Below are 19,901 nucleotides of genomic sequence, written 5' to 3'. Positions count from 1 at the left end.
GTTCTATATACTCCAATATGGATCATCCATTTGTGGATAGATAAACTATTCCTTTTTTTTTGGTCAACAGATAAACTATTCTCTTATAAAAGTATTGTTATTTATAATTTTTAAATTAAATTATGTAAGCAAAACAATTTCTTTTTTTCTCCAAATTTTTTTCAGACGGATTCCCTTTAAAATCCAACTGTTGTAAGTGACTTCCTCACATATAGTATGAATTTACCGATTCACATAACATGTGTGAGGTATATATGAGTAATCAAAAGCTTATTGTAAGAAAGGGAAGTAAATTCAACTATGGTAATAATGTCCATACGAATGCTGGTCCCAAAGTACATTAATTTACATACATAATTTTGCAGATTTTGGACTTCACATGACGAGTCCACGTCTCTTTTATTTTTCCACAAACAATAAACTCTGTTTAAACCTACACATGCGATTTAACATTTAAACTCATCAGAGAGCCTTGGCATGCAAATATGAAAGTTTTAACTGTTATTAAAATTATATAGTTAATGAGAATGTTTTTTTGTATTCCTCTAATATTTTAGAAAAATATTTAAGGGAAATTGATGAGAATGCTTAATATCGGACTTTCTACAACCAAATTTTGTCAAATCTCTTAGATCATACTACGTAGTCTTTTTAGGTTATATATCAGAACTTTTTTGATTAAAAAGACGAAATCTATATAAAATCTCGGACTCTGATTTTTTTTTGTCTAAAGCTAAGTCCTAACCAGTGTAACATACTTGTGTCATAATATAATACTTTTAAATCTCATAAAAAAGGGAAGAAAAAAAAAACATATTGTAAATGCATATCTAAAAACATGGTTACAAAGAAAAGTAAAACAAATCTAAAAAAAATGTAATTGGGTCCCATGAATGGCACTTGAACCCCACAAAAAAACATGCACTTAAAAGCCCACAAATCTCCCAAACCCTAACAGCAACTCTTCATTGAATCATGCAATTGCAAACCTCTTTGCTTTGCCATTAAAGTCACAGTCATATGCTCAGAGATTTAATGGCTTTTGTTGAGGGGACCATATCTCTCACTTTCTTGCCCTCACATCCATTTCTTGGATTCAACTCCTCCACTCTTATATACACATATGTATGCAAATTCCCTCCTTGTTTATTTTTCTGAAAAGAAATATGATGAAATGTTTGGGCCAGTAATAAATAATAAAGATAATAAATATGAAAGATGAGAAAAAAGAGTCTAGATTTTGAGGGACAAGCATATCTTGTCCTTTTCGTTATATGTGACCTCACAATGTTCAGCTATATACAAGGACCGAACTTCAAAGTAATATAGAAAATAAATGGTGAAAGATATTTTATTTTAAGTAGAAGAAAACAGAAAATAAGAATGAGAGGAACCCCAAAATTAAAAGCTATAGAACAAATGCAAGTGGAGTTAAAAACAACATGAAGAGCTCACCGGTCTCTTTCAGTTTTAAACAATCTACTCTTAACTCTCCATCACTTCATCGAACTCATGACCAAACTCATGATTAATTCTTTTATATACAATAATGATAAGATCAATTAATATCTCACGGTGTGATGATCTTCATTACTATTATTAGTTTTTTTTTTTTTGGATGATCTACATTATGCATTACAAGTAGATGAAATTTTTTACTAGTAGTGAAAAAACAAGTTTGCGTTTAACCTACTCTATTTTTTTACCAAGAGGCAAGAGGTATAGCTTTCTAATAGATTTAGTGGATATAAAAAACACAAAACTATGTATATGAACAAACAAAGGAGTTCAAAACTAACCACCAATGTTCTACAAACCGGCATCAACAGACCCTATATTTCTAAATTCGATACAAGAAATTGTTTAGTTACATGAGTCATTGTTTGACATTTATACATAGTCGTTAATTTTAGAACGTGTCAGAGAGTCTGATAAAAAGTATATGAAAAAAATTTACCATGAAAGGGAGAGAGTTGAAAATAAGCATTAAGAAAGAAAAAAACATGATTGAATGAGTAAGAGAAATTTATAGGTGGTGACAACAACATATGAAGAGAATGGGCTCGATTTCAACCGTATATAAGTCAATGTAAAAGGATAAACATACATACAAATGTGAAATGTGTATTATTATAGCTTTTGGTGGGTTTGTGATTATCATTATTGTCTGAAACTGATATGGGTCTTGTTTCTTTTAAATGGACCACCATTTATGAATATTCCTATACATATATGTGTGTGTGTATTATGAGAGCATCTTTTCAGATGATGGTTTAACAATGTATGTGGGGAACTTTCTCTAGATTATGTGATATGTCTCCGGCCCTATTGTCAATTTGCTTTCTTTTTATAATATGATTTTTATATATTAATATTTGAACCCTCGTGCATGGGAAATGAGTCAATTACACATATATTTATATCATTTTTTTGTCAACCATGATATCTTAAGTAATACTTATATCATTTTGTTGCTCTCAATAACACATTCATATACTACTAAGGATTTTTTAACAATATATTTTGATAATTATAGAAACCTAAAACCAGTTTTATAATATTGTCCTACAGTGGTTACGTCGGTAGCTATACTAGTTGAGTTTGGAAAGCTCTTGAGAGAGAACCTGACCAGATCTTGAGTTCGAATCCTACAGGAGATGGTTAATTTACATATCATGATCTCTACCCAAAAAAAAAAGTAAAGACTAAAAACTTGGAACTCTTATTTGTAAACACCAATTGTTGGTGATTACATAAAACACATCTCCTGTAGGATTCCAAACACATCTCCTGTAGGATTTCAAACACATCCAAAAAAGTATAGACTAAAAACTTGGAACTCTTATTACTACTAGGCTTTTTGGATGGGTCGAAAAATCTTAAATTGGCCTTTTGTGACGGCCCATGTGTTTGAACCTTTCGTTGTTTATCCACAAAGCTATGATTATTGATCTGAGAGAGATTGTACAACTACTACAATCAATTTGGTTAATCGTATGTAAGTAACTAGAGCTGGTTTTCTGGTATCATCAATAAGCGAAGGAAAAAATCGTACAACTAGAAATAACCAATTACTTTCATCGGAATTGAAAAAAGACATCAATAAATTTCATATGCAATATAATTTGGCAATTTGCAAAATCTACATTTTTTATACTAGAGTAGTAACATGGTTTAACTTCAGTAGTTTATAGAACGGGGACAAAATCGGATCTTGGGGGTCTCGGAGGAACAATCTTCACCTTTAGGGGTTTATTCGAGACTTTCTTTAACTGTTGGGGCTTTTGTGAAATAACCTTCAATTTCCGTGGCTTCGTTGGAATATCTTTCGATATCGGCGGAGGTTTTCTGAGCCTCAACACCATCCCCGTCCTCTCTCCACCGGCGACGGAAGAACCCTTCTTCTCATCTCCGGTCAAAAACGGATGCAACAGCAACTCCGAAGCTGATCCTCTCTCCTCAGGTTTTCTTGAGAAACACTTCTCCAAAAACAGCCTTGCATCACACGGCAGAGTCTCTGGAATCTCTGGTGCCTTTTGATTCAAAAGAAGAGACTTAACATCTTTCTCAAACCCTAACCATGGCCGCTTACCGGTATACATCTTCAACACAATGCAACCAAGTGACCACAAATCTAGGGTTTTCTCAACGGTGGTGCCGTCGCTGACTGACTCAGGAGACATGTAGATAGACGTTCCCACCCACGGTTCATCGACTCTCCAACAACCAGATTTGTCTCCGGCCCTTGTCGATATTCCGAAATCCGAAATCTTCAACTCGTAAGAACAATTCCACGTATCTTTATCGTAAAGAGGAAAAAGAAGGATATTGTCCGGTTTAAGATCACAATGAACATAACCATGATTATGAATCGAGACCAATCCTTGTAGAATCATACGAGTGAAGTCTTTAATAACAGAATCCGACAACTTCGTTCGGTTTCTTTTGATGAAATTAGTTAGAGTACCAGCAGCTGCATACTCCATTGACATCATGTAAACTTTTTTTCCATTGCAATCAATTCCTTGAACAAGAGAGTTCCCACACAATTGCACGATACAAGGACATCCTCTGAGTTCCGACAGAATTCGAAACTCTTGGTCTATAGAACCGTAGTTCTCAGAGTCCATGATCTTCACTGCGTTGTAGAGCAACGATCCGTCGTTTTGTTTGTGGCTGAAGAGCTCGACGGAGCCGTAAGTACCCTTTCCCAAAACCTTCACGAATTCCATCTCCGGCGACATCTTTTGCGATTGATTGTCTCTGATCACTCTCTCTCGCGTGATCTGTATGTTCTTCGTTTCACTATTCTCAATTGAAAGATGATAATCTCAAACTCCCGAAATTTATTTGCTCTGATCAATCTCTCTGGTTACTTTGTTATCTAACTCCTTTTTTTTTTTTTTTTTTTGTCTAAAAGTTATCTAACTCCTTAGAGCAGTATTTACAATTAAACCCTAATTTGATCAGGATTTTGGTTTGGTGAAAAAATGGAAATTTTCTAATTAGTAAATAAATAGATAATATTGCATTAATTCGTTGGAATAAGAGAAGGAAAATAGAGAAGATCGGAAAGGATATTTTAATTATGTTAATCATGAAAATAAGGATATATTCAAATATCTTAAACAAAAGGAAAAAATATTAAGATCTGCTGCCGTTGCTCCCACCATCCAATGAATCCTGTCCGTTGGATGAAGGATTTCATGGAATTTGTTTTTGGACTAAAAAAAATATATTATTCTGTACCGACTACTGTCAAAATGTTAAACACTTAAAACCGTGTGGTGAAAAACTTTTTCAGTGTTTTGGACTTATTTACTTATCATTAAAAATCCGACTTTTATTGGATATGAAGATTACTAAATAAAAGAAGTCTTCAAAAACCTTTAAAGTTGGTGTAAAATACAGATCACTAAAACTAAACTGACAATGAGATAATTTATATTAAGTGCAGAGATTTTTAACTTGCTCGGCACAGAGGTTATGTACCAATCAATGTCAAAAGGTCCAAAAGTTTCTGGCAATCTATTTTTCGTAACTACTGAGTAGCTAAATAGATTAATAGCTGTTGAAAAACAGAACAGGACTAAGCTCAAGAATTCTGACTCTAAACAAGTAAATTGAGGGATGTAAGAAACAGAGGAAGTTGCTTAAGGGAGAAATTTGGACTCTAAACAAGTAGATTGAGTGCAAGGAAAAACAAAGAACATTCTTCTTTCAAAAAAGGAAAAGCAGAGAACATTAAAAAGAAGACATGAATCTGGTACCTGGAACTGAAGAGTGATAAAAAAAAAGCTTGAAGTTATAAAAGGTGCACAGATAAATTTGTTCATATACATTCAAACCAACTATTATAAGAGTCAATGATATACCAAAAACTATTACATAATTCTGCTAATTAGAAAATGTGAATTAATCAATATTACTGTGGACCAGGGCTCTCTGCAGAGCTCATCAACTTCAAATTAACACATAGTCCTAATTTCCGAAAGCATCTGGCTAACTTTCTCCAGTTGCAGGGTAAAATCATCCGCACTGTCAATCTTCACATTCATCTGACGGTTTGTGAACTTATTGACATCTCCATGCAAGAAGCTTTGCCTCAACAATGTCAACGCATCTTTCCTCTCATCTGGTTCGGACGCAAAGCAGGTCATGAGAAAGAGTTTTGCATCGCAAGGAAGATTACGCGGAAACAACGGCTCATAACACTTCATGAGCTCTTCTAATTCATAGTTAGTATGCCACCATGGCTTCTTTCTAGTGTACATCTCCAACACCACACATCCCAACGACCATAAATCAAGTCCTTTCCCTATCTCCCCGTGAGAGATCGACTCAGGCGACATATAGATCGGTGTTCCCACATATGGTTTGCGAGGTTGCCACCACTGAGTGTCTCCATCTCTTTTCGACATCCCGAAATCAGAAATCTTCAATTCGTAGGATCTGATCCACGCGCCGTTCTTGTAGACAGAACTAGGGAAAACAAGGATGTTTTCGGGTTTGAGATCGCAGTGAACATAGCCGTGTCTGTGAATCGTGGCTAAACCCTCGAGAAGCATACGAGTAAACTCTCTGATCATCGAATCAGACAATTTTCTGTCTTTGAATCGGTCCATGAAATCGCTCAAGCTTCCTCCAAATGCGTACTCCATGGCAATCTTGTATTCTACGTAACCCTTGTCGTTAAATATCTCTTTTACTCCATTCCCGTAGCATTGGACGATTCTCGAACAACCCTTGAATTGAGAGAGGATCTGAAACTCTTTGTAGAGAGACTTAGCATTTTCGTCGCTAGATGTTTTCACGGCGGCGTATTGAGTCTCGCCGTCGCGTTGTCTTTTGTACTTGAAGAGACTCACCGAACCAAACGAACGTTCCCCCGGATACCTTTCGAACTCCAAATCTAACGCCACCATTGCAAATAGAACAACGATTGAATTCTTCTGATAGATTTGGCAACAAGCTTTAAGCAAAACCTAATTAAGTGAAAGTGGAAAAATCTGAGAACTTGTAATAGCTTGGGAATAAAGTCTCACACAAATATATAAGCAATTAATGTGAGATCTAACCAACTTCATTCACTATTTCCTTTTTATTTTTCGTTTTTAATTTATTTACAGCGAAATAGATATAAAGATTTTTTTTTTTTCGGAATAGAACAGCGGAAATAAGGAAATAACAAAAGTTCGGTTGAGAATTTTACTTTTTCCTTAGTTAGCAATACTTATCATCAAAAAAAAAAAAAATGTTAAAGGTTTTTTTTTATAAGAATATTCTACTAAACATCAAATATTATCAAACAAAATTAAATTAAACAACACTAATCATTAATTGAGCTTGTTGTTTATTTTTGATAACTTGGAAATCTATTGACCTGAGAGATAGAATCTGAAAAAAAAAATGCATTAATTGAAAGTAACCCCAAGTAAAAGACAAAATCAGGAAAAAATCTGAATTAGACTTGCTGATCAAATATTAGTTGTTATGATAAACCCTAGAGAAAGTCCAAAATCGGAGCTCGATCTTTAAAATAAATAAAACAAACATTATGGCTTTAATTTGCCGAGAGGAAAATAAATTTATGTAAATGCATTAAACAAAAAGGAAAGTAGAAGATCTGCCGTTGCTCCTACCAACAGCGAATCCTAACTGTTGGATCTATTATTCCATGGATTTTGTTTTTAATTTAATAAGAGTCCGAAGTGTATTAGTATGACGTATACCCCTATTTTTACGGTTTCGTATTGGTCCTTTTCTTAATAATATTTGTTTTAAGGTCAAAATTTGAAATTAATCAAAAAGAACCTCTGGTCAAGATTCGATTCAAATTTATAGAACTCAAAAAAAGTTGACTCAAATTTAGTTTTGGATATGAATAGGATATCATGAAATTTTAAAATATTTAAATTTAACCAATAACTATTTGGGTCCAAATCTGAATTTGCTATTTAGTTTTTATATCACATAGTACATATACTGTATATTCAATAAATTTATACATTTCAAAACTTGATAAACAATTTGCTTCCGGTTCTGTTTAGCTCTAAAAAGCGTTTGTTAATTTGCTTATTAATATTTAATAACTTAGTATATAGTGTGTAAACCAAGATATTGATTTTTTTTTTTTATTGTCAACCTATTGATTCTCTAGTAATCCTCACATTAGTTCCTGAACTTGTTTTGGTTCCACTCTCCATCATCACATCTCAATTTCCGGAACACAGACCATGTTTACACTAATAATGAAGTAGTCAATCATGGAAACTTTGCGTTAATGAAATAGCAATCAACGAAACATACAAACTACCGTTAAGATAATAAACACAACACAAAGAGAACAATAAATGAAAAAACAAATCTTTTGAGATGGTTGTGCTAAGTGACAAATGTGAACAGGAAGCAAATTGGATCTCGGTGCTCTTGGCTGCTTCTTGATGATCTTCATCAACTCTCCGGCTCTTTTGAAAATGGACGTAAGAACTTTTGATGGTCTCCTCACAACTCTCCCCAATGCCAGTGCAATTTCTTTCGGATTCTCATTCTTCACATGAGGCTTTGTGATCTTATTAACCACCCCACGCAAGAAGCTATGCTCCAACAATGTCAATGCGTCTCTTCTCTCGTTTGTATTTAACGCAAAGCAAGCCATAATAAAGTGTTTTGCATCGCAAGGAAGATCACTCGGAATCATTGGCGCGTACCAGTTCTTGAGATCCTTCAAGTCATAGTTATTATGCCACCATGGTTTCTTTCCAGTGTACATCTCCAACACCACACATCCTAATGACCATAAATCAAGTCCTCTCCCTGTCTCGCCGTGAGAAACCGATCCCGGCGACATGTAGATCGCAGTTCCCACAAACGGACGATGAGGATGCCACCACTTACTGTCTCCATCTCTTTTCGACAATCCAAAATCAGAAATCTTCAATTCGTAAGACGATCTCCATGCTCTCTTCTTGTAGACACATCTTGGGAAAACGAGGATGTTATCGGGTTTGAGATCGCAGTGGACATAGCCCTGTCCGTGAATTGTGGCTAAGCCTTCGAGGATCATTCGAGTAAACTCTCTTATCAAAGGATCAGGCAATTTCTTGTCTTCGGAACGTTTCATGAAAGTCCTCAAGCTTCCTCCAGCTGCGTACTCCATTAGCATCATATACTCTTTGTTACCCTCAACGTCCAGATTCTCTATAACTCTGTTTTCATAGCACTGGACAATTCTCGAACAACCCTTGAATTCAGACAAGATTCCAAACTCTTTCTCGAGAGACTCAGCGTTTTTATAGTTGCAAGTCATCACCGCGGTGTAGAGAGTCGTGCGTGGTTTCGAATACTTGAAAAGACTCACCGAACCGTATGAACCCTTTCCGAGATACTTGTTGAATTCTAGCTCTGGTGGCACCATTGCAATGGAATATATTATTGATTCTCTGATTTCTTTGGCTCCAAGTTAAGAAACAAAACCTAGGTGATGTACGTGAAATCTGAGAATCGAAATAATTTGGTGAAGAGAGTTATCATATATATAGAGAAAAGTTTCCTTCTTTCTGTTAGAGATAAGTAAACTCATTAGTTTCCTTTTTTCCTGTAAAACATAAGTAACTTCAAATCGTATTAATTTATAAACGAAAATTATAAACGAAAATAACAATTTCCTTTTTTCTGAAAAGCGTACAAAACTTTAGTTTCCAAAAAAATAAAAGAATTAAAAAAGGCATCGCTGTTAACAATACAAATCGCTAATTAAGAGCTTGATTACTGCGGCTGAAGTTGTTAGTGGCTTCTATGATCTGATCATGTTCTGTTGTGACTTATGTGAGACATCAATCAACATTATAATTTGAACCATTAACAAAATCACAAGACCAGTGGTTTATGATTGTGATTCGTCATAGATTCAACAAGTGATACGCTTGTTTTGAAATTACGATGTGTACTTTTGTCGGATAAAATCACTCAGAAAACTAGAACCGGTAAGCGATTTCTAGGCAATATCCAATAGTTTGAGGATGTTTTTATGAGCAGAAAATATCTTTCTGCTTGTACATTTTTTGTTTTGTGTAGACCATGTGAATTCACCTAAACCAAATAACTTTCACAAAGCTTTATATGTTGAATTCAATAAAATTAAGACTTTGTAAAATTCTAACTTGGTCAAAATTATACCTGCGCAAAAAATATAGTAACCAAAATATGGTGGTAGTATAAGAAAGATATATGAAAAAGAGAAAACAGATAGTGTATATATATATTTATTAATCAGCATTACATAAAAACATGTCTGACCGTAATCAAATTATTTTTCGTTTTATTCACTTTGCCTGTCTAAACAACACACACAAAATTGGACATCATAGAAATTGACAGAGACATCGATATTTCTTCTTTTTTTGCTTTAAATAGAAAAGCTTAGTTCAAGTAGTAGGCGAAGAGAGACACAAGGGAAGCTCCAACCAAAGAGCCAAGAGCCGGAACAGCTACGGAGGCTCCACTTGCGGCGGGTCCTGGTGCAGGTGCTCCGACCTCTGCAGCCATGACGGCGGTCATGGAAGCAGCAGCGAAAACGACTCCGCAGGCAATCTTCTTCATCTCCATTGCTAGTTGAGACCTGAAAGGTTTTTTTCTGTTTTTTTTTTTGGTAGTTTTGTTTACTTTTATTATTTTTTGTTTCTCGCAGGTCTGAGGATAATTGGATGATGCTTTTGGGGATTTATACCGGATGGAGTTAAGCTATTTTTAGGTAAATTTAAAATTAGAAATCCGTTTGTTCACACAAAAAAAACAGAAATTACAGAAATAATGTAGGAACCTCACCGTTGAATTTTTATTTCATTGTGTGGCTTTGATTCATTTACGCGTTTCCAACCATATTTTTACCTGGTCAAAATGAGTGCAGATCGTATTTTCCGGCATGTTTTCCGATTTGGGTTTGGCCTTTTGTAACCATGTAACCGTATCTGGTCCACGAGCTAAAGCCCACTAACATATGTGTGGATTTTTAAAGAGCTAAAAGCCCACCAACATAATTTTGTGTGTTTAAAATGGTTACTTCAATTGGTTTAGACTTTAGAGTGGCCCAGGTGGGTGATCCATCCCTTTTATTTATGTTATTATTAGCTTGTTCCGAACCTAAAAAGACAATATCAAAAACCTTAAACTTTTTGGTAAAGTAGATTTTGGCTGGTATAAATTTTGGTATTAAACATTATGAATGAATAAAAACAAAGTGAAATTTGAAGACTTTTTTTGGGAACAATGAAGAGAATCATTAGAAGGGGGAAGAAGGAATGAATTTCCTAGCTTCTGCTATGCTTTTTCTTCACCTTACTTTCTCTGTTTATGCTTCTTTTTCTTTCTGTTTGGTTTTGATTAAAGTTGCGTCGCAATCAGCTTTTTCTTTTCTTTTATATTTTAAACCCAAAACAATATTTTTAAAAGGTATAAATTGATGAATAAATTCTTAGAAATATTATTCTTGCGTATAATATATGCTCAAATAGGTTTGGTGTTATCTTGAATAAGATACTCGGCATAAGTCTTGTGATTTTTGTGTTTGATCACATCACCGCAAAGCTTTTGGTAAATTAAAATATTAATGGAAATATAAAAGGTGATAAAGAAAATCACTCAAGAACAAACATATGCACCGAAAGTTTGATCACTGAAAGGTGACGATCACCTATTTTTTTAATTTCTCAAATCCGTCCATTTGCTTTCTTTAGTGAAATTTATATTTATTTAAAGTATAACCGATAAAGAAAGAACAACTTAAACATCCTATTATTGGGCTATACGCTCTAGCAAAAGAAGACAAGATAACTGAACAGAGAATGAATAAACATGTTCGCACTAATCTTGGTTTGTTTTTGTTTTTGTTTTCATTTCCTGATCAAAGTTTAATGCTAAGAAAGAGTCCAAAGAGAACAGTCACGTGAGCTCGAGGATACAAAAATTGGTTGCACCAAGGAGTGAAAAACAGATTAATATCTATCGTATTTAGATAATGTAAAGTATTAAAAGAATTTAAGTGAATATTATTAAATCAACCCACCAGGCCACCATCTCAACACAAAGCTAAATTTGCATATTCCAAAGCATTAAAAAAAGAAAATGTGGTTGATCAATTTTTATTAAGAATTGACAAAAAGTAAAGAACTTACTTAAGAATCTTTATTATATTACATTTAAAGATATACTATATCACTGTCACCTGCCCCATAAACCACATCCACATCCCTAAGAAATCCAAAAATTAATCCTTTATGGATTAGCCCCCACTCAGTTCTTCTACCCAACAAATATTTATCTATTTATTGCACTAACGCCACATAAATAATTAGTTAGTGAGTCATTAAGTAATTAACATAGACACATGTCTCCCAAGAATTTGCTTTGAAGGCCACTCTTATTTCTCCCACAAGATTAAAGAAACTAAAAAGATTAAAGATTATTGCAATTAATTTCAGGGTACTCATTATAACAAACGATAACAAATAGTCATAACAATAAAATATATAAAAAATAATAATATTAATAACAATAATAATAATGATAATGGGAGAAAGAAATCCCTAAAAAAAAATTGAAAATGGGAGAAAGAAAACCAAGAAGGTTTTGTTTCATCTCCTTTCTTCCCATAAGCCTTTTTCTTGTATTGTTCCCTTCTCTTCTCTAAATAAAAAAAAAAAAAACTGTTTTTTGTGAAAATTAATTGACCAAAAACAAAGAAATCTTCTTTCTTCTCTTCTCTTCTTTGTTAATCTTGTTACCCTTCTACCACCACCACCTGTAAAAAAGAGGTTTTTATCTACCACATAGAGAGACCAGACAAGAACATGTGATTCTTTGGTTAGGTCTCTCAATTCTGCTGAGCCACAAGCTGATCGAGCTGCATTTGCTCAATCCAAGCTTCTAGCCCAGCATGATCCATTACCGGTTCAACCGGATTTGGCTGCTTCATCACGTGTTCCCCTGAGGAAGATGTTGCTGCTTTCTCTTTGGCTTCTGCTGGAGTCTCCTTCACCAGTGACTGGACCCATGACACATCAGGCTCATCACCATCAAACGATGACGAAGATCTCAACTTACCAAGTGCTTCTGAGCTCATTCCCCAATCCGGTTGACCATTTGAAGATCCCCATTTTGATGACCATGTGTTGTTGTTTACCGGTGAACCAACGATTGGGCTAGAGTTTGTTCTGAGCTCTCTGGAGCTAAGGCTACGGAACTGATGTTGCTGCTGCTGCTGCTGCTGTTGCTGTTGTTGTTGCTTCACGCACTGAGCCAACATGGAAACCCGAGCACTCATGGGTGATATTGGTTCAACAACATTCCGAGGAGACATTCTTCCTCCACCTGAAAACAATGAGTGGTCAACGCTCTTTGGTGAAGAAAAGCTTGTGTTGATTGGAGACAACATGCTCTGCTGCTGCTGTTGCTGTTGTTGGAACTGGTTGAAGACAGCTGACTTGTGTGTAGGCGAGAACACCGCGGAAGCTAAAGCGGAATCAGTGAACCGGGGAGATGAAGAGCCTTCTGCTGAGAAAAGATCTTCAAGATTCGAAGGAGGCATTGATTTCATCCGACCAGAACGGCTCAGAGCATTGGAATACTCGTTGAGGAGTTGCTGCTGCTCGTAATCCGCTAACATATTGAACTCATCCGTCGGGATATCCCTTGCATTGAGAGAAGACCTTAGCCTGCTTGACTGTAGATTGCTTCCTGGTAAGTGCAACGCAGGGACATTTGGTTGTGGCCAAGCCATATTCGAATGAGACATTCCGTTCCCCGCTGCTGATGGGGAAAGCGGGGACATGACAGAGACTCCTGATGGAGAACCAGGAAGGAGACTCAAAGCAGCTGCATAATCAGCATTCGATCTAGGCGAAGGAACCGCTGAACCAGTTGATGCGTACAAAGGTCGAAGCTCCTCGGGTGTATGCGCAAAGAAACAAACCCGCCGAGCACAGCCTGTTCCATCTTTGCAAAGACGGGTCCTGTACTGAGCCGGATGAAGCCAGCATTCAAACACACCGTGCGCATACTCACACATATCTCCTCTCCTACAAGCTCCTTTCCTAAAATCCGGGCAAGGAACGCAGCTGTAATGGAACTTCCTCGGGTCTCTCCTCCTCGCGTTTTCACCCGGGTGAACAAAAGGACACTCAGTCCAATCATGTGAATAAGCACGAGAGCAAGGCCGGACCTTGAAGGAATACATTCTAAACTCATCAGTCGCGTAGATACTGTTCTTGATATCTGGCAAAGACGGATCAACCGGATACTCTTTCTTGAATTCAGTAGATTTCAGCTTAAAAGGAGAGCCGAGCGGTGAACCAGACCCTGATCCACCATTCTCTCCAGTAGGAGAATGACACGGAGATGAGCTTCTATTCGGAACATTTGTCACAACCCGTAGATTCCGCTCCGCAGTAGATGATCCATCAGCAGAAAGAAGCTCCTGAAGCATCAGCTTCACGCCTTCAAGCTTAGGAGGAACAACAATAACATCACCAGCTCGTTGACCTTCAGCATCCAACAGATTCAAATCAGCTCCAGCTGCAAGAAGCAGCTTAACAACTTGGATAGCATTCACAGCTCCTCCAGAAGCAGCGCAGTGTAACGCAGTGGTCTGATCATTCCCGCAAGCACGGTTCACGTCAGCATCAGTCAAAGAAACAATAAGCTTGATCACATCAATGCTTCCGTAAGTAGCAGCAACCATCAACGGAGTCCTGTAATCGTTGACCATAGCTTTAGAACCTTTTTGACGACCGTACCAGAGACCAGCTTCGTCTACACAAGAAGGGTCTCTCTCGATAGATAGCCTTACACCTTCAACATCGTTGTTAGCTGCAAGCTCAAGCAAGCTCGCAAACGTATCCTCTGTTTCGACTGTTAAGTGATTCATGTCTGTGTTGGTAACAAGATTGTTATCTTCCTCGAAAGAAATTGGCAACGAAGATCTTGATGACACGATCTGGTTTAATCGGTCTGATCCACAGCACATAGTTCCATCTGTGGAATCGGATTCTGTAAACATCATCAAAAGAATCAAAAATTCAATCAAAAAGATCACTTACATAAAAGAACTAATAAATCGATCATAAAAAACCAAAAGAGAATCTTTTTAATTCTCTTATCCATTGATTTTACAGAAACTAGATCGGAATAGTACTCCAGTTAAGATAAATCTCAGCTAAAGTCACTTTCAGACAAGAAGGGAGGGTTTTTGTCTGAAAACAAGACCATGTCTTAACGATTCCCAAAATCAACCGTTTTTTGAAAAACCAGTAAGTCAAACAGATTTCAATAAAGAATCAAGCAAAGAGGATTTGTAAAGACGCTACTTCTATAAATAGAACAGGGAAACTAACAACAAGCAATAAAATCCGATCAGAAAATCCCAAATAAAAACTTCATCGAATCTTTTTTTCCATAAAAACAAAGTCAAAATAGACAAATAGAGAAGAAACTCAAATGGATCTTTGTTGCATGTTATTTCACGACGTTTTTTTTCTCAAAAAATTCATAGAGACTACAGCGAACAAAGAAAGGGAGAAGCTTTAGATTCAGAAAGAACCAAAAATAAAAACTTGAGACGATCGAAAACCAAACGATATCATCAAACCATAAGAGGCCTCCGATGGTCGACAAATCTCACCTTTTTTACTTCTCGATTGAAACAAGTTTAATAGAACAGAAACAAATCCATATCTTGCCGAAGACTTCGATGGTTTAGTCGTGAAATGAAATCAGTTAATAGTAGATCTAGGAAGAGAGTGTTAAGGAACAACAACAAGTGAGAAGAAAGAGGAGGAAAAGAATTAATTTCCCGAGAAAATCTGGGAAGGAATAATAAAAAAGAATCGGTGAAGTCTCTTTTCTTTTAGAGAGAAGAAGAAGAAGAAATGGTGAGAGGAGCTTGTTCTTCTACAATCTCCATTTCCCAAGCTCAGATCTCACTAGAAAAGTATTTACACCCCCAAAAAATAAATAATTTTTATTTTCCTGAGAAAAAACATTTTTCGACACTTCGTTTTCGTTTAATGAAATTTTTAATAAATTTCGCTATCCAATAGGGAAAGCTATTTAAATTAATATTTTATAGGAAATAAATAAACAATTAAGAAAAAGACAAGCGCTACTATGAGATCTTATTAACCCCTACCCGTTTTACGAATTTAAAATCACTACAACCAATAGAAGCTGTCCACGTCATAACTAAGACAGTAGAACACAAGGGTACAATAGTCAATTCGACTTCCGATATATGAGTTGGCAGGGTATGATTGGTTGACATCGGAAGTGGACACGCATGTATCCTTCCTATTAAGCTTTTTGTCCTTGGTCAAATTCTCCAGTAATTTCCACTTAATACAACTTCCTAAAATAAGGGGATGGCAATCTAGTGAGTCAAGTTACATCGTAATTAAAAGCCTTTTTCCTACGTGGCGACAAGTGAATGGATATTCACTTTTTCGACTTTATCCCCGTTACAGAAATCTCTACAGACGCTCTGCTTTCTTCATAAGGTATTTTCCAATTTCCTAAATTGCCCTTAGAATCTACGAGAAGTCGTTTTTACCCTTTTTATCTTTGGCTGATGAGACACGTGGAATAAAAGCATTGAGCAATAAGCACAATAAGACAGGAGATTTTTCAATGGACGCGAGCTTTATGATATTACAGGATCGACCGGTGAACCCGGTGGTACGGATGGCTGATGGTAAGAGAAAGTAAACGGGAGGAACCGGTAGCCTGTGAGTGGCGTAATTGAGAGGGATTATTAAACGATATTTAAGAAGGGTAACTGGCGTCCACCAAGCGTACGGGGGAACGGACGTGATACATTTTATTTAATTCCAGTTTAATTGTAGAGTCAATCATAAACCATGAGCGAAATGAGAAAGTGGGCCTAATGGGTTTAATAGATATTTTTGAAAACTATAGGTTATAAGTTATAACTTATAACAAACTGCATCAAATTTCTAATAACCTAAAAACTTAAATAGGGAATTAAAAGATAAATTCGTACCATATGGTTTTTCCCAACACATCTAAAAATATTTCTTTAGGAGGATTTATTTTCCGGCGTTATTATTTTTTTTTGTTAATATTTCTGCTGTTCTTTCAAGAATTTACTAATTAGTACTATATAAATATTAGTTTATAATTGCAAACAATTTCATCAATCTGAAATAAATTATCATCAAATTGTTTTATCAAACTTGCTATACAATACTTATTTATATATAATTTAATTATTTCAGATAACTAAAATGAAACAAATTTTTATGTATAATAGTTAAAAAATATAATATAGATTTTAAAAATGAGAATATTACGTAATTAGGCATTTTTTGAAAAGTTAATGTCTAATTAAGCATTTTAAAAAGAATATACACTTTCGATAGGTTATTTGACCTATTTACCTTTTACACATCTCTTTCGTTACATTTTATTTGTCTCTCTCCTTCTCTTCTCTCTCTCTTTTTTTTTCTCTCATTTTTCAAGTCTACACAATCAAGTGGAGAAAATAAAAAGTTTTTACCATGATTTTCATCTCTCTCTCTCCCTCTCTTCCCATCATCAGTCAACTTATCAGTTCGTTCCTTAATTTTGTTATATTTGAATTTCTAGGGTTTTGTTGAAATCTGAGATTCAGATTTTGCTCTCTCTCTTTATTGAAAAATTACTATGAATCCTTGCTCTCTGGGATCACTTCATTAGTCAAGTTTCTGATTACAAAAATGACGTGAAGCAATCTGTCATCGTCTTAAGGCGTAAAATCAAGCACATCCACAATTGGCTGAAGAAGAATCCTCTGTTGCCTTCTCCAAGTTAGTACTCTCTCTCTCCCACATGATTCCTATTGATTTTCATGTCATTATCTTCATTTTTATGTCATTATCTCCAATTCTCCATCCAATTCCTATTTTAGATTCGTTCTCCAACTAATCTGGGTATCAATTTGATGTAAGAAATAGATTAAAAAAATTGTTTCCTTGGTTCATTGTCCTTATGTTTAGCATTTAGATCTGCAATTGATATTGGTCGAATTTAGTAAAGATCACATTTTTACGATTTAAATTGTTCCAAAAGTTTTTGTTTTTTTCCATCGAATCTGATTCTGGTGATTATCGATCATACATAAACTTGTGTATTGAAATAAAACGACCCCATGAGTCATTAGTTGACCACATGGACTAAACTTCTTGGACAATCATCAATGGACACATGTTGGCTTTGATTTGCTGTGAATTTGTTTTATCTCTAAGTATAATTATCACTTTCTTGTTTATGCTTACAATATATTATATGGTTTAGAGTTTTGTTTTACGATTTTGGATTTAATGGATAAAGATTAGGGATTGAGGGTTTGAGTTTAGGGTAAGGAAATTAGGCTTTAGTGCAGAGTCTCAAGGGTTTAAAGTTTACACACCACAAACCATTTGTTTGTGTTAACAATATTGTATCATATTCTCAAAAAAAGTTTGTTGATGGACCTTGTATTGATATATATAAAGCGAACTGTTATGGATAAATTTATATGGACAATATATATTGGATACATAATTAGAAAAATAGTTTAATATCTGATATTTGTTGGGAATATATAATACTACTTAGGTTTAAATATATAGTATTTCATATAATGCAAACTGTTTGGATAAGTTTACGTGGACAATATATATTGGATACATAATTAGGAACATAGTTTAATATCTGATATTTGTTGGAAATATATAATACTACTTACGCTTAAATATTTTTATTTGATTTAAAGCATTTCATATAATGCGAACTGTTTGGATATGTTTACGTGGACAATATATATTGGATACATAATTAGGAACATAGTTTAATATCTGATATTTGTTAGAAATATATAATATTACTTAGGTTTAAATATTTTTATTTAATATAATATTTGACTTAAATATTTTTATTTGATTAAACTAAATTTTAACTGATCTTACCATTAATTTTTAACTTGTTATCTCTATCTAATGTCACGTATATTATTTTTTAGTAATTGACAACAAAATTAATTTATCTCCTGTTTTTTTTCTTTCTCACGTTTATAAGGGTAAATTGGTTATAAAATCAATAAAAATGTGGAAAAGTGTTCACTCCCTCAAAAGTGTCCCAAACGTCCAAACTTTCTCTATAAATGTCTTATTAGGGAATATTCCCTTTAAATATATGCGTAAAAAACCGTAAAGTCACATTGGTTTTAATAAAACTTAAAATTTAAATGGAATTAAAGAATAATAAAAATGAAGAAACCGTTTTCTATATATTAAACTAAAATTGGAGTAAAAATTACGAAAATTATAAAGATAATTTTTTCATGATCATTAAAAAAGGGAAGACAGATAAGTAGAAGAGACATGAAAGAAACAAAAAAAAACAAATATGAAAAAGGAAAACATGATATTAATTCCAAATGATGGCTAAACATTACGTCAAAGATTATTTCTGAGTCAGTTTTGTTTTCATTATATATAATTATGATTCTTGGAAATATATAATAACAGAATAGCAGTTTGTTTATTTTTAACATGAAGAAACTCAAAAGGAAATTTAAAATAATTTACTGTAATCCATAGAAGATGTGTTATATTGATTAAAATGTCTGAAGTGGTCCAACAAAACCAACAGTAAAAGCCGGCTTTGTTTTGGTACTTACCTCATTCAGTACATACAAAATCTAAGATGAATTTATAATAAAAATAATTGAACCAAAATCCATAAATTTATAAGAAAATAATTGCAACCAACGACTGCTAATACTTGAAAAGATCAAAGAAATATAAGATTAACACTGTAATAGAAATCAACAGAGGAATTTTATCCCGTGGCTAAAAAAATGAAGATGCATCAGTATAATATGGATTTAAATCTAATCTATGCATTTATACAGTGACATAATTAATTGATTAAATTTACCTTGGAACAGTTTTCCACTCAAGTTTAAATGTATTTATAATTTTGTAATGATGAACAAAAAATACTGATGTTCTAATTCTATTTTTTTTGTATGTCGGCAAAAAAAAAAAGTTTATGTCGGCAATTTTGTTTATTAATTATAGTACTACTAATAACTTAGTGTAACTTATATTTTTCTGATCGTCCATAGTTCAACTCATTTGAAATAATAATGGTTAATCATACATAATTATTGCTCGAATTTTGACGACCTCGAGCCCTCGTCCCGTGGGAGGAAAACAGTAGTGAGGCTTCACTCACCCAACTAATCATTATTAGTGATAATATTTGTTTGTCACCGTATTACTCTTTGATGCTAATGCATCCATCAATATATTTATAACAGATAAAGAATAAGAGTATATAAAAATAAGAAAAGCATTATCCTCATGCAC

The 19,901-nt window shown here is 34.4% G+C and overlaps 5 protein-coding genes and 1 long non-coding RNA gene across 6 annotated transcripts; 1 reads left to right on the top strand and 5 right to left on the bottom strand.

Moving 5' to 3' along the window:
• Positions 1–940: 940 nt before the first annotated feature.
• Positions 941–1,322, top strand: AT2G09320. The gene is made up of 2 exons (NR_140512.1): positions 941–1,125; positions 1,190–1,322. It is a non-coding gene; the product is annotated as an other RNA (long non-coding RNA).
• Positions 1,323–3,186: 1,864 nt separating this feature from the next.
• AT2G41930 (Protein kinase superfamily protein) lies at positions 3,187–4,244 on the bottom strand (the record flags this gene model as incomplete). The annotated part of the gene is made up of 1 exon (NM_180029.3): positions 3,187–4,244. One exon carries the CDS (start codon positions 4,242–4,244, stop codon positions 3,189–3,191), a length of 1,056 nt encoding a protein of 351 aa, NP_850360.2. The 3' UTR covers positions 3,187–3,188.
• Positions 4,245–5,420: 1,176 nt separating this feature from the next.
• Positions 5,421–6,469, bottom strand: AT2G41920 (Protein kinase superfamily protein). The gene has a single exon (NM_129756.2). It carries the CDS (start codon positions 6,423–6,425, stop codon positions 5,469–5,471), a length of 957 nt encoding a protein of 318 aa, NP_181723.1. The 5' UTR covers positions 6,426–6,469; the 3' UTR covers positions 5,421–5,468.
• A 1,326-nt stretch (positions 6,470–7,795) lies between these two features.
• Positions 7,796–8,917, bottom strand: AT2G41910 (Protein kinase superfamily protein; the record flags this gene model as incomplete). The annotated part of the gene is made up of 1 exon (NM_129755.1): positions 7,796–8,917. The coding sequence occupies one exon, from the start codon at positions 8,915–8,917 to the stop codon at positions 7,796–7,798; it is 1,122 nt and encodes a 373-aa protein (NP_181722.1).
• Positions 8,918–9,685: 768 nt separating this feature from the next.
• On the bottom strand, positions 9,686–10,367 carry AT2G41905 (uncharacterized protein). The gene has a single exon (NM_201933.3). It carries the CDS (start codon positions 10,105–10,107, stop codon positions 9,922–9,924), a length of 186 nt encoding a protein of 61 aa, NP_973662.1. The 5' UTR covers positions 10,108–10,367; the 3' UTR covers positions 9,686–9,921.
• Positions 10,368–11,950: 1,583 nt separating this feature from the next.
• Positions 11,951–15,602, bottom strand: OXS2 (CCCH-type zinc finger protein with ARM repeat domain-containing protein). Its single transcript, NM_129754.4, has 2 exons — positions 15,176–15,602; positions 11,951–14,544 (listed from the first exon to the last, which is right to left on the bottom strand). Exon 2 carries the CDS (start codon positions 14,519–14,521, stop codon positions 12,371–12,373), a length of 2,151 nt encoding a protein of 716 aa, NP_565962.1. The 5' UTR covers positions 14,522–14,544; positions 15,176–15,602; the 3' UTR covers positions 11,951–12,370.
• Positions 15,603–19,901: the final 4,299 nt, after the last annotated feature.

This window comes from Arabidopsis thaliana, chromosome 2 (assembly GCF_000001735.4).
Source record: "Arabidopsis thaliana chromosome 2, partial sequence".
Lineage (NCBI taxonomy): Eukaryota > Viridiplantae > Streptophyta > Magnoliopsida > Brassicales > Brassicaceae > Arabidopsis > Arabidopsis thaliana.
This window is presented reverse-complemented; position numbering and strand designations above follow the sequence as displayed.

Excerpts from the sequence above, each read along its gene's own strand:
- AT2G41905 (NM_201933.3), bottom strand. The coding sequence starts at position 10,107 with ATGGAGATGAAGAAGATTGCCTGCGGAGTCGTTTTCGCTGCTGCTTCC.
- AT2G41920 (NM_129756.2), bottom strand. The coding sequence starts at position 6,425 with ATGGTGGCGTTAGATTTGGAGTTCGAAAGGTATCCGGGGGAACGTTCG.
- OXS2 (NM_129754.4), bottom strand. The coding sequence starts at position 14,521 with ATGTGCTGTGGATCAGACCGATTAAACCAGATCGTGTCATCAAGATCT.